Raw genomic sequence first — 14207 nt, forward strand, 5'->3', positions numbered from 1 at the left:
ACTATTGAGTGAGAACCAAGGATGGAAGATATACTAATCTATATATTATAAATATAATATGTTTATATAATATATGGTTATGATATGGTTTTTCTTAATGCCAATCTTCACCAAAGACTAGCTAAAACTTTTACCTGTATGCTGCTTTTTTCGTTTTGTTTTACAAATTTTAATTTATAATTTGTTGTGTGGTAATCAAAGCTTACTTATGTTGTTTTACTGTAAATAGTTAAAAGCTTATAAATAAACACAATCAGAGATTGGAACTTTTTGTTGACCTTGTTTTGAAATGGGTCTTTGTTTTTGTACTCAATAATTTATTTTTTGTAGCACTCGATGTTGTACTCCATGTTGAGTATGTTCAGAAGAATATAAATAAAGCCATATAAATAATACATATTTGATATACTGTATATTTTTTACATTAGTAATTCGTTTTACACATAATTTTATATTATTTTTGATAATAAATTAATTTAAGCAACAAAGAAACTAAGGGCCATTTGGGAGCCGAAGGAGCCGGCTCTTTTTAGTGAGCCGAGCTAAAAGAACCAGCTGTCTGAAAAGAGCCGGAATTCCCATCAATAAGGGGCCGTTTACATGGTGACTCTCCGAGAATATGAAAAATTTCAAATTTGCATTTGCATTTGCGTCTCCTTTTGAATGTATGTCCCAATTCCGCATGAAAACGATGTATTATTCATGCCATGCCCTAGGGGGCAGTGCAGATTTACAGGGCGACAGAGAATGATGCACTTTGACCCCACCAAGCTCCCTCAGCCCAGAAAAAAATATGCCCGCCCACTCGAAGCAATGGCATTTTTCTTTTGTTAAAAAAGGCACAAAAATTGAAACATTCAACATATTTAATTTAAAAATACTATTAAAACAGTAAATTAAAGCCGACATTCCGCCATATTTGCTGTTTTTAATGTTTTTAATGCACACGCCCAATGTGACGTGTACGAGTGCTGACATTAATGTCGCGGTCTCGCGCCGCGGGAGCCTTTAATATGCATGCCGAGGAAGCCCCCCCCAATTCCCGGCAATCGGATTCTTCCACTTTGGAGGCAGGATTCAGAATTTTTTGTTTTCGCCTTCCGTCTTCGCCGACACCATATGCACGCGAGGCAAGTCCGTTACTCAGTCATTGCGTCTTTGTGTCGCAGAGTCGCCATGTAAACTGCCCCTAATTCAAAATGAGGGAAAAAAGTAGCGGCTTATAGTCCGGAAATTACGGAAAGTAGTTACTCAAAATGTCACTCATTACTTGAGTATTCTTTTCACTGGATACTTTTTTACTTGTTCTTGACTACATTTCTTGAAGACTTAATTACTACCACCTCTGCCTAGTATTATTAGTACTATTATTATTTCTGGTTTTCTTTCTAGGCTGCTGGCATTGCATTTCTTTAGTAACTGCTCGAAATAAAAATAATCAATCAATCTTCTCAGACTTGATGTTACAAATTAAATTTATTAAGTACATTAATAAATGCAGAGAGAGGGGCGGGAGTGAAGGGGGACACGCACAAGGGGGGAGGGAGGGGATTTAGTGATACTCACTCACAGTGGAGCGGCTGTCAGTGTCAGACAGACACTCTCCGGCAGCAGACTGGAGCCCGCCTCCTCCAACTTTACTGGCCACCTGCCTATCCCAGAATAAAACAGGGCTGCGCGAAACAAAACCAAGAAAAAAAAAAAAAAGAAAGAAAGAAAGAAAGCTCCGGCTAACTTGACGAGGACGAGACAACGTCGTGATTGACTGGCTAGTCTGCGCCATCGTTTCCTACCTCCATTACCCCCTGCCTCGGTCCTGGTTGCCCGCTTGACAACGCGAGTTTGTTTGTTTTAGTTACCAGCAAATTGAGCAGCTCTCACGCAGCGTCGGGAAAGCTGGCCACCACTTGCATGATGCGCCATGGCCACGTTGGTGTGCAGGGTTCAGTTTTTAGACGACACCGATCCGTTCAACAGTACCAACTTCCCGGAACCGACCAGGCCGCCTCTGTACACCTTTAGGGAGGACATCCCCCTCATCAACCAACTAGCAGGCATCCACCGGCTCCTCAAGGCTCCACACAAGGTAAGACGATGTACATTTACCACCCAAGTGGTAAAAGTACGCACACTCTGCGTTTTGAACTTTTTAAAAAATAAATCATTTTTTTTAATGGTAAAGGTAGTACTAGAAACAGTAGTTTCTGGAGAAATAACTGGTAGGGTGACCATATTTTGATTTCCAAAAAGAGGACGCTCAACCCAGCCTCCAGACACATGAATTTTACTCGAAGATCACTGAAAAATGCCTACATATCACCCTTTTTTTCTTTTTTTACTAAATAGGCTTTATACGTCGTAAAAAATAATAACAAAAAAAAAAAAAAAAAAAAAAGGAATAATGATTAAATATAATGCAGACCCATGGAAATGTAGTCCAGTCAATACACACACACAGTAGGCTATGTGCCAACTCAACATTTTTTTAAAATTACTACCACGACAATTGTCGTTGACAAATTGTTATTCCCACTCAACTTTTATTCTCATTCAATGTTCTAGATTGTACGCAAACAATAACCGAAATAAACTGACAACGTATTCAACCAGCATGTTTCCAAACGCAGCAGTTCAAAACTACATTGCCCATAATGCTTAGCGCAGCTGAGCTCACTGATTGCTACCCTATTAGCGAGTACGGGAGCCGAGGCAAAATCAGACTTGACTATAAAAGTTTACAATCATTGGCAGCGCAACGATGCGACACCAAACGGGATTTTACTGATTACACCAGTACAAATCTCCGACAGAAGTCAACAGTTGCCATTATATACGTATTTATCGTAAAAAAAAACTAAGAAACACAGCTATTGAGAATGTATTAACCAAATAAACTAATGCAGAACAATTACAAGAGTCATACAATATACTGCATCTCTGTGTACACAAATAACCCTATATACAACAGAAGACACGTGATCGACATTAACAGGAGACAAACTTACAGAAAGGTCCTTGGAGCCACGTCTTTTAAAACTCCTTATTGAACTCTTTACTGTAGTCTGATCTCTCGCCAAACCGTCAGTAGATGGTAATTCCCCATGAAACAAAGGGTAAACTGCCAAGAAAAAAGAAGAAGAAGATCTATTCCTTCTCCTGCCCCTACTATTAGGAGCCACTTGAACGCAGGCAGGCGCTGCCCCCTAGCGGCCGGAGAGATTCTCATCAAAACTGGTCCCGTTAAAAATCATAAAAACCGGAAATTTTAATGAATTTATGAAACCCGGCCGGACGCTCCGGAAGGCACGTAATAAGAGGACTTGTCCAGGCAAAGGAGGACGTTTGGTCACCCTAAACTATGGGGCTTTGCTGTGGTAGATACCGATCTATTAGGTCACTTCTTGTTGATTTGAAGACATACAGTTGTTATCAGGACACTTCCTGTTGATTTGGGGACATTATGGGACACGTCCTGTTGCATGGCATAGACTTAATTGGGAGCCATTTGAATGTCAATGGGCTGTAATGGTACGTTTTTGGTCGAAAATTACAACCACACAGGTTTTCCTGTCATTGAAAATGAATGGGAAATTTGGACGGACATGGCCATCAATGGCATGGACGCGCATGGCTGTCACTGGCGTCAAATTACTTGGGCATCAGTTGAATGTCAATGGGCTGTAATGGTAAATGGTCAAAAATCAAAAGAACCTATGTTTTTCTACCATTAAAAATAAATGGGAAATTTGGACGTTAATGGCTGTCAGTGGCAACCCATTAGAAATAAATGGGAACGTTTTTGGCAAATTCCGGATACAACTTTTATGCTCCTCACCGTCCTGGAATTATTGATTTGTAAATTATGATTTGGTTTGACATTGTAGGACTAAATACATTTTGAAACTTTTTTTTCCTTCAAAAAAGCCCGCATTTACGGGCAAACGGAACATTGCGGGGGGTCTTTCGAAAGTTTCCCTGCGTCGCGCGAGATTTCCTTTTTTTTTTTTTTTTTTTTTAAAATTTATTTATTTAAATTATTTATTTTTATCGCGGCGCGAGAATTCCTATTCCAGTATCCAGTATTGTAACGTTAATGGTTTGTTCAAACGGTTTGGGCTGTGTGGCGCGCCAAAGAAACGCCATTCAAAAATAAAAAGGAATTTTACTATCTGGGCCTTTGCCTTGCAAAGCCCCATCTAATTACACATACAATCGTGTGGAATATTTGCTGTCCTGATTATGCCATCAGGAAACTGTTTTCAATGACATTTGTCTTTCTTCAATACGGGCTGAAACAGTGAGTAGTTACAGGGTAAATATTTACAGTGATGTGTCATCATTTTCATCATATGCACATATAATATTGGATTTTTTTATTTTGTCAAGTTTAAAATGTCCGTCCCCTCTGTCATTGAGAAGTATCATTTTTAAGAATAAAAAAATCAAAGATATTCAAACATATATGTCAAACAGTGCACAGCTTGTTAAATAAATCATGTCGTAACAGTATTCTATCTACTTAGTAGCATTAAAACTCAGAGATGACTTATACTAATATTGACTCAAGTAAAAAAAAAAAAAAATGAAGCATTGACTTTCATGCTTTTAGAAAATACAGTATGTAAATAGCTTTGCTAATGTTGTGAATTGCTACAAAATGCCATATTATATATCATAGTAGAATACAAATAATGATAAATAATACATATATAAGGGGGAAAAAATCCCCATCGGCGTTGAGTCACTTCGGGTTGTGATTGGATATTTACTAAGTGCATAAAATTTCCAGTGATACAGTGACAATTTTAGCATTACCAAAAACAAAATATACATTTTACAATCTCATTTCACGGTTCAAAAAATTCAGAAAAGCACTCTCCCAAGCAGGTTTTGCTGTGACTCACTGTTTTGCAATTGTCAAGTGCCAGAAAGTCTTCCCTAGCAGCCGCCCAGTGCTTATTTTGAAAGCATTGACTTGACACCAGCCTGTGAGCTGAAAAATGTTTGCCTTATAGCTTACAGTAGTGACAAACGCCACCGCAAATGTCCCTTCACTCGTGATAAACTATCCACATTAAATCCCATAGTGGTTTACAGTGGTCATTTTAGGAAAAAATAAGATTATGTCTGAGTGAAGAACTGTAAATTGCTCATAGAAGAAGGTTCATACTGTCTTCAAAGAATAATAACACACATTTTTAGAGCAGGTAAAACAATCTTTCTAAAAAGTCATTCTAAAAAAAAAAAAAAAATCTGAATTTGCATGATTGTTTTTAGGTGTCAGTTGCTTGGACAGTCATTACTAGCTCAAGATTACAGATGCGTTGCATCGCATCTGATGCAAGCCTCCCTTATCTAGACAAGACAGTCAACACGTTCACAAGACGAACAAATAGCCTGACACACAGGTGTCTAGTGGTCAGTGTCAGTTTATGATGAGCATGTGAAAGGGAAAAGATGCCAACTTCAGGGTCCAAAAGCAACCTAAGGGAAAAAGTCAAAAACAACATCACATTCTTTCCTAGTGTTTCCATACTCATCTATGACGAGTTATGTGACAATGTTTTTATTGCAAGATAAAGAAGTGAAGGTGTATAATTAAAAAAAGAAAGAAAAAATAGTGAGCTGCAAAGAGAGTTGAAGTGATTGCATGCAATTCTGACAGCAAACCAACTTTCAACAGCAAAGTGGTTTTCCAGACCAGTCGATCATGAGCTGCCCCGTATTTAAAAGCCGCAAAACAAATGAAAAATGGCCCACAGTGCAGAAAAGCTTATGATTACAACCTTAACATGGACAGATGGCAACGGGTTGTGTTCGTGTTTGCAATTTGTGTGTGATGGCAACTGGATACCGAGTTTAGATTATAGGGATGAAACTGAAAAGTTGCACTTTTTCCCGTCACATTGCAAAGCTAATGCTTAAGAGACTTAATTGGGATTACGTTGTTGAAAAATATCACCATTTCCAGTGGTTAAACACTTAATGAACGTTGATTTTTGGAGAGATATTTGATAGTATCTCTTTGTTAAAGCAAAATAACCTCCTGTACTCAATGCTCAGAAAAGCCTACTGTATTATTATGTTGTGAGTGTGCATGGTCAGCTGGGTTACACATAAAGTATAGGTCACTTGTCCCAGAATTCCTGTGGTCAAGGCCCGGATGCCTGCAACACTTTGTTCTTCTCACTTTGGGTGACATGGTTTTCCTAACTTCTTCCACCATCTCTGTATTGCACCTCTGTAAACACGCACCAGTTCATACCCTCCAACACGCATGAACACACACGAAGACAGCCTGGCCTGGGATAAGGGTAGGTTTACACATCAACAACGGAATGAAAACAGGACTGGTTTTTACCCCCGTATAGGTAGTTTCAAATATAAGCGTGAAATGAGTGATAGTGTGTTTGTGTCGGTCTTAGCTTTTGGAGCATTGGCCAAAAAGTTTAATCTTGTTTTCATAGGACTGTAAGAAAACCTCGCAAACATGAAGCACAAAGAGTATACGAAAAACCGGACGCCTAATGTAAATAGGGATGTGTAGAATTATTATACCCAAAAGATATATTATGGCTTTAAATTTTATGTACTAAGTATTGTATGTACCATAATTTTTAGACTATAAACCGCTATTTTTTTCCCTTCATTTTGAATCCTACAGCTTATAGTTCAGTGCGGCTTATTTGTTAATTTATTTGGGGTAATAGGTAACACTTTATTTGGAAGCGGCATCATAACACTGTCATAAGACTGTCAGTTTTATGACATGACACTAATGCCCCTTTCCCACTGAAACTAATGGGTCAACGCGCGTTTTTCCAAGCCGATGCATCCCACTAGCAATTGGCATTTGGCACCTTTCCCATTGACGAAAAAAGCCGTGTCTTTTTTTTCCTTTTTTTTCACCCGTCTAACCCCCCACCCCTCCTCAGCCGTGCGTAAGGTTCGTGACGTCACCATGCTAAGATGCACTTCGACAAGTGCGACCGAATTCATTCAGTTCAAGGAAGTAAACATGCAAAGCAACATGGAAGCCTCCTTTCCGTTTGTGTTCTGTTTTCATGCTTTTTACTGCCCGCAAAATGGCTGAAATGCAGCAAAAGATCAACACTGTGCTTGTGCTGAGGCAACGTAGGCGACGTGGATTTTGGTTTGAAATTGAAAGGAGTCGTGTACGTCACAGAAGTAGGAGAAGAGCATTTGTTTCATCTGTTATGGCTATTGCTAACGCTGCTACACCGACTGTTCGCCGTATGTGGATCCGGGCTAGAGCACATGTTTTTTGTTATGACGCATCACTTACTAGCCTACGTCACCACGTAGATTAGGGTGTTGACTGTTGACCCGGGGTTTTGCTTTCACATTGCATGACGATCAGAGCCGAGGTGATTTTAACGTGGGTTGCTTGGCGGGTTGATTGACACGGGTCGAAGCGGGTCGCTGCACCTTTCCCACTGCCACCAAAAGCCGATTGTTAGCGGGTTGACACAGGTTTTTTGGCCAGTGGGAAAGGGGTATATCATATTACTGAATGTTAATGACAGATGTCATCCGGCAAATTATGTCACTAACTCCATTTATGTCCAGCTCGGATCTTTTACATCCATTCAAAAGTAAGATAATTTGTCGGACAACACTAAATGACATCTGCTATAAGCATTCATTAATGCTCATGACTAGGGATGGGAATTGATAAGATTTTTACGATTCCGATTCCATTATCGATATTGCTTAACGATTCGATTCTTTATCGATTCTCTTATCGATTCTAATTTGGACTAATGGACTGTATGAGGTTCTGGGTTCAATATGTTTTATGGTTCATTCACCTCCGGGTGTCTGTTAGAACACAAGGAGAGGAGAGTGGAGTTGGTTTTTGTCACTTTTAATCCAACTTGGCAACAAGCACAAATATATGCAGGCAATGGCACTTGATATAAGAATCACTCAATGAGCAGATGAGAGCATACGTGGAAAGATGTTTATGTATTTGAATGTGTGTGGAAGAAGACTGGAATGTGTGAGTATATGTGTGGTTCTGAAAGGAAAGAGAATTACATCATATTAGTGCTGATTCAATAAACAATGCAAATTGACTGTAAAGCAGTCAATAATACACATACATGACTCGCACAGTATAATGAACACAAAGGTGGTGGTGGTGGGGGGGCGCAAGTTTGCGCGCACAACCCGGAAGCACGCTGCATGCACGTGCAATCATCTTGGCCATAAAAGTGGCGAAAACTAAGCACTTTACACTCATATGGATGTACAACATCATCTTAAGATGCTAAGCTAACACATTCCCTCTTAACACAAATGTGCAATATAATGTAAACAACGCTGTCTTCAACGCAGCAAGGACGAGTGGGAGCAACCAGCTGACGTAACAGTAAAAACACGCAACGGTTGCGCTGATAACGACTAATTTAGCATAGGAACTTTATGACATGAAGAGGAAATACTTACATTCATTCTTGGATGCACACAAATTACTCTCAGCCCAAAATGCGCACCTTACGCCTATTCTCGGTCCCAGAATACGCAGGGCGTGTGATGTAGGACAATAACAGAAAGTAACTGATGTTTGCTATGGGAACGAACGCATACCTAAGGGGAGTGTTAAAATTGCTAATAAAATCGTTTAGGATTATTTTAGATACATACGTATATGTTAAGTTTTTCTTATAGAGTATTCGACGAGGAATACGATAAACCCATTAATAGACTTTTTGGGAAAAATCACCATTTCTTTAAGTAGTCTCATGAATAATGACCTGGCCTGTGAACTGCATTGCAAATTACTCGCCGACGACTCTTCAGATTAAACTCGGTGAATGGTCTCCGTTTGAGTAATCATGCAGTCTTACTTGCTGAATCGAATGTGTGTAAGATGAATAACTTACGTGACATAAATTGTGCGGGTTGGAATCGATAAGAGAATCATTAGATAAACTGCCAAACGATTCCATGGAATTGAATCAAACAGAACTGGTTCTCTTTAGGGACCGGTTCTCGATTCCCATCCCTACTCATGACAATGTCATGTCCTAATTATTATTGTTCAATGACAGTCCTATGGCGCCACTGTCAGATAAAGTGTTACCAAATGCCGTCACTAGCAATTAATGTAACAACTGGAACAGTAACTGAAAATATAATTAGCACAGAACACAAATTTTGATCGTTATTTACATCTGCATCGTTATTTACATTTGTAGCACTGCAATGCATGCTAGGAGGCATGCTGGATGACAGCAGGTGGCATCAGAGGTTGACTGTCTCCCCTAAGGGAGCAGTGATGGCCAAATGAAGATTTTTGAAACAATGAAGCTTTGCAGCCAATTGGTTAAAAGTTTCATGGTGGTTCATTTGGGTTTATGACAGTCGTATTATGCTGCTGTCAAATAAAGTGTTACCTGTTAATATCTTTTGGTCTAACTCAGTGGTGTCCAAACTATTCCACATAGGGCCGCAGTGGGTGCTGGATTTCATTCCTACAAAACAAGATGACATCTTTTCACCAATCTGGTGTCTCACAAGTGTAATCAGTTGATTGCAGTCAGGTGCTGCTTGTTTTAGCACAAACTTCATTGGTTAAACTGTCTGTGCTCGATTGGTAGGAACAAAAACCAGGACCCACAGCGGCCCTTGCGGACAGGTTTGGACACCCATGGTCTAACTATCTCATAATACAGTGAGGACAGCTGTGGCTTATAGTCCAGTGCGGCTAATCTATGAACAAATGCCGTTTTCGCGCCAGATTTGGTGGGTAGCGGCTTATAGTCAGGTGCGCCTTATAGTGCAGAAATTACGGTAGTTGGTTGGAGCGTAAAAAAAGTAAATGTAATCTGGTAAACACTATTATCATATACACAAAGACATTTTGGAGGCAACTCTCGGTTGTCCAATTAGACTGATAATCACCAAGCTATTGAATTTGAGTTACATTTTTGCAAACTGCTAAATAAAGTTCCCATTTCCTACTCTTCCCTCAAGACAACAAAGCCGAGACGTTGTAGCTCCTTTGACTTAATTACCGCAGTGGTGATGATGCACTCACCCAACCCAGTTCTGTTCTAAGAGGAGCTCTGATTAACTCAAGAAAATTATCCTCCAAGTTCCATAAGGGGGTCGTTACCAGTGTGAGTAACTTAAGTAAAAGTTGTGTTTTTCTAACAGGGAAATAATTACGCTCCGACTTCTCCACTTCAGGGAGAGTTTGATTAAATGAGTGTAAATAATACTCGCTTCCAAGTGATTCTGGGCACGGCCTAGGACCTTACAGTTGCTATTGGACCTGCCGGTGAATTTTAAGAACGTGAGACCCTTTGGATGATCTTCAGTTATTAGCTTCACTCATCCAAACAGTAATATGATTGAGAGTGTGCAAGACGAAGCAGGGGTTTATAGAAAGCAAAGATTTTGAGGTGCGGGGGCGCTGTGTTTGACAGACTGGAGGATTCATAGAGATAAAGAAAGCTCCACTCCACTATTACAAGGATAAAAGTGGCGGTGAGGTATTTGTGGAATGAAAGCAGCAATAAACGTGCTGAATAATGTGGACGGATTGGGTACAAGAAACACTTTTGTCTTATTTCAACTTCAAATTGGGGCAGTGGGGCAGGACGTGATTAACACCCCCCCTGTTCTACTCACCCCCTGCCTCCCCTCTGACTTGGTCAAGCAAACCTCCATCTCACAAGGCACACAGCACGAACAATAACACAATAACAGCCCAATGTTGTGCGTTTCTATTCAAAGACAGTTTGAAGACAATGGATTTGATGTCTTATATAGCAATTAAAACCAACAGAAGAACAGATGCACTTTCTACAGTGATGTACAGGAAATAGAAGTATTTGTCTCCAATATCTTTAATAGCAACGTTCATGCATTATGAAGACAGTGTTAGAAATACGGACTGATTATTACTAGGATTGTTCCGATCATGTTTTTTTGCTCCCGATCCGATCCCAATCGTTTTAGTTTGAGTATCTGCCGATCCCGATATTTCCCGATCCGATTGCTTTTTTTTGCTCCCGATTCAATTCCAATCATTCCAGATAATTTTTCCCGATCATATATATTTTGGCAATGCATTAAGAAATAAATGAATAAAACTCGGACGAATATATACATTCAACATTGTTTATTATGACAATAAATCCTCAAGATGGCATTTACATTATTAACACTTTCTGTTCTTTCTGTGAGAGGGATCCACGGATAGAAGACTTGTGACTTTGTATATTTTGACTAAATATTGCCATCTAGTGTATTTGTTGAGTTTTCAGTAAATGATACTGTAGCCATGCCGAAATGCATGATGGGAAGTGGAACCATGTGCGTAGTGCTACCAATTGATATATCTTGTCTGCGTTGGGAAATAACATAAGGTGTTAAGAAAAAAGATCAGTTGCTACCTTGCTTCCCCACATTGCTTCCCATGATATTTCTAATCGTAGGGAGAGGGATTGTAAGGCTTTAGCCAATTAAAAAAAGGCTTCAAAGGCTGCCAAAATTCACTCTACTCATTTTACGCTGCCTTTTATCTCTCTATATAGGTAAAACGGCACCATTACAGATTGAGCGCGACAATGCGTGAGTGGGTCGTGCAGTGCATGCATTAATTGCGTTTTAACGTGATACATTTTTTAAAAAATTAATTACCGCCGTTATTGGGTTAAATTTGATAACCCTACCTTAAGCCTAAACTAAAGACTCTGGATGAGTGTAACACATTATGTCTGTAACATTAAATACAATTAGAAAACGATTTAATTAAAATATATATATATATTAAAAAAAGGCATGGCCGATATTTTTTTGCCGATTCCGATACTTTGAAAATGACGTGATCGAACCCGTCACATCTCTAATTATTACTATTTACTAAGCAACAGATCCACAATTTGTAGAGGAAATTGGCTCTCCTTTTAAATAGTTCGGAGTCTAACACATAAATGCAGCTACAAATGCATTTTAATCTGCTTCAGTGACTGCATTTTTAATCAGGGTTGTGTCTGATTATTTACCATCCCATGTTTTGCCATTCCGCTGTTGTTGGATTAGGATTTGGCCCAGATTAAAATAGAGAGGAACAAGAACCCAAAGACCCAATGTCACTGCCTTCGATTATGGCCTTCTCTTTTTGAATACTATATCAATTCTGACTTTGACCATCTTCATATAGAACTGGCTTCCATGGCCCCAATTCAATTTTATGGACACACCTACCTTTAAACTCCTGTCCTGAGTGGACGCAGTCTGAAGTAAATATAGCAGGGTTATATTTATACTTTGAGCCCGACCGACTGGCCGTCTCTGTTTCAGAGTGCGAGGGAGGGAAAGACAAGAGAGTGACCGCAGCAGGTCTTGTGACAGTTGCCTGTTGGTCCATGTATGTTGTCATGGTCCTTGACTGTGCAGTAGCAGGGGGAGCTTGGCAGCAACCCAAGGACCATTCCAGGTCAAAGACATACTGATAGCACACAGGTGCTAAATGCTAATCCAACACTTAAAACTACTGTATAAAGTGGAAGAAACAGATGACCAAGTGCGTAGGTTTGGTCTCAACGTTGGTAGGGAGGATATAACAGCATAACCTACATGTCCACTTTTTGCTGGGGACGGGACATTAATAAGACCAAACAGACTGGGTGAGCCGGGGCCAGGGCTACATTTCTCATGAATATGAACCTAATTAATTGATAGGCTAAATTATCCATGCAAAATAAATCTGTATTGACTTATACTTTAATGTGTATTAGTTCAGGTGATAAAATAAATCTATATTGACTTATACTTTAATGTTTATTGGTTCAGGTAATAAACCGTTCGATTCAGACCTTTGTTTTGAAAAACTACTAAAACATTTTAAAAACTTAAAACCAGAATAAATGTCTGGATTTTATTAGCAAATTTATATTGCAATATGTGAACATAAATTATATTAACATACACGTGTTAATCATCTCTGAACTATCCAGGAATGCAAAAAATAAAAATTTGTCTTAAGAACACTGAACATTGTGGGTCTAAATAAAGAAATTAAAAATAACTGGAAAAAAATTGCAGTCAGGGATCAACAACAAAAGAAAGTTCAGTAAGTCGATGTTAACAGCTTCCTAATTGTATTTTGCAGGTTAGCAAATTCTCACAGTTTAATGTTAACTCTGTGGGCAGACTTTTATTAGCAAAATTAGTAGTGTGTTCCCCACCTCTACAACATTGAATACTTTTTACATTACTTACAGTGGCTGCTACTGCTAGTGGTCGAAAAAAATTCGAAGGGGGCGGAGGAGGTGGCATGTTGTCGACATGTTGCATTTTTGTGAGGGATGTGAGTGCGTGTGTTGGGGGTGGGGGGTCAAGTCATCAGCCAATCAAATGTGCGTTTGAGGGGAAAAAAAGGACTGGCACATTCAGCAAGTCAAAAGATGTGAACATAATGCAAATCACTTAATAATAGTAGGGTCAATTCTATCCTTACAACATTTGGGAAGACATTCTAAATTACCTATATAACTAAAGTCATTATATAATGCAAATAAGGTTGCTTAAAAGTTGGTGGGCACAATTTGAGCATCTTGAAATGTTGATAGTGTTATGTCCTTTCCGTCCGTATGCAAACCTATGCCCTTGCTGATGCCTATTAGGTGTTCAGTGTGGGAATTCATGAAAACTAATTCATTCACTTATTCATCTCCCGTTACATTAATGCCGTGGCAAATTTACTCATTTTGTATGCTAAACACTATAACAGCGCTTAGCATCTGCGATCAACTTTTGACCATTCTCATAAACATCAATGCCAGTCGTGTACAGATATATTCTTGTGCACCTGGTCTCAATCGCTGTAGGGTTTCAAGTTACACAATGTAACTCTGACACACAATGTACTGCAGTGTTACCTTGGATCAAGTAAGAGCAGATGCCACCTTCAAATTCATTGGCGTTTTTGTGCATGGCAGGACACCAATTTATATACATTCATGCATTGAACCCAATTAATTGAAAAGCAGTGCAAATTTAATTAGAGATAAGATATTCCCCAATGTTTCATGTCCTACCGCCTTTATTTGTACAACCCAACAGGTAAATTCCACAGTGCCTTAAAACAGAACCACATGACTAAAGGCCTCTCCCACTGTTTTTACTCATGTTCAAACCCCAGACAGAAAACTTGTTGACAAAAGTAT

General features: G+C 39.2%; 1 protein-coding gene across 6 annotated transcripts in view; it reads left to right on the forward strand.

Moving 5' to 3' along the window:
- Positions 1 to 1582: 1582 nt before the first annotated feature.
- Positions 1583 to 14207, forward strand: part of fhod3a (formin homology 2 domain containing 3a) — a 77674-nt gene continuing 65049 nt past the window's right edge. For all 6 annotated transcript variants that reach the window (XM_057827907.1, XM_057827908.1, XM_057827910.1 and 3 more), the window contains exon 1: positions 1583 to 2086. In XM_057827907.1, coding sequence (XP_057683890.1) covers positions 1922 to 2086 — 165 coding nt within the window. In that variant the 5' untranslated portion in view covers positions 1583 to 1921. The remainder of the gene's footprint in view (positions 2087 to 14207) is intronic.

The sequence above is a fragment of the Corythoichthys intestinalis genome, chromosome 22 (genome assembly GCF_030265065.1).
Source record: "Corythoichthys intestinalis isolate RoL2023-P3 chromosome 22, ASM3026506v1, whole genome shotgun sequence".
Taxonomy (NCBI): Eukaryota; Metazoa; Chordata; class Actinopteri; order Syngnathiformes; family Syngnathidae; genus Corythoichthys; species Corythoichthys intestinalis.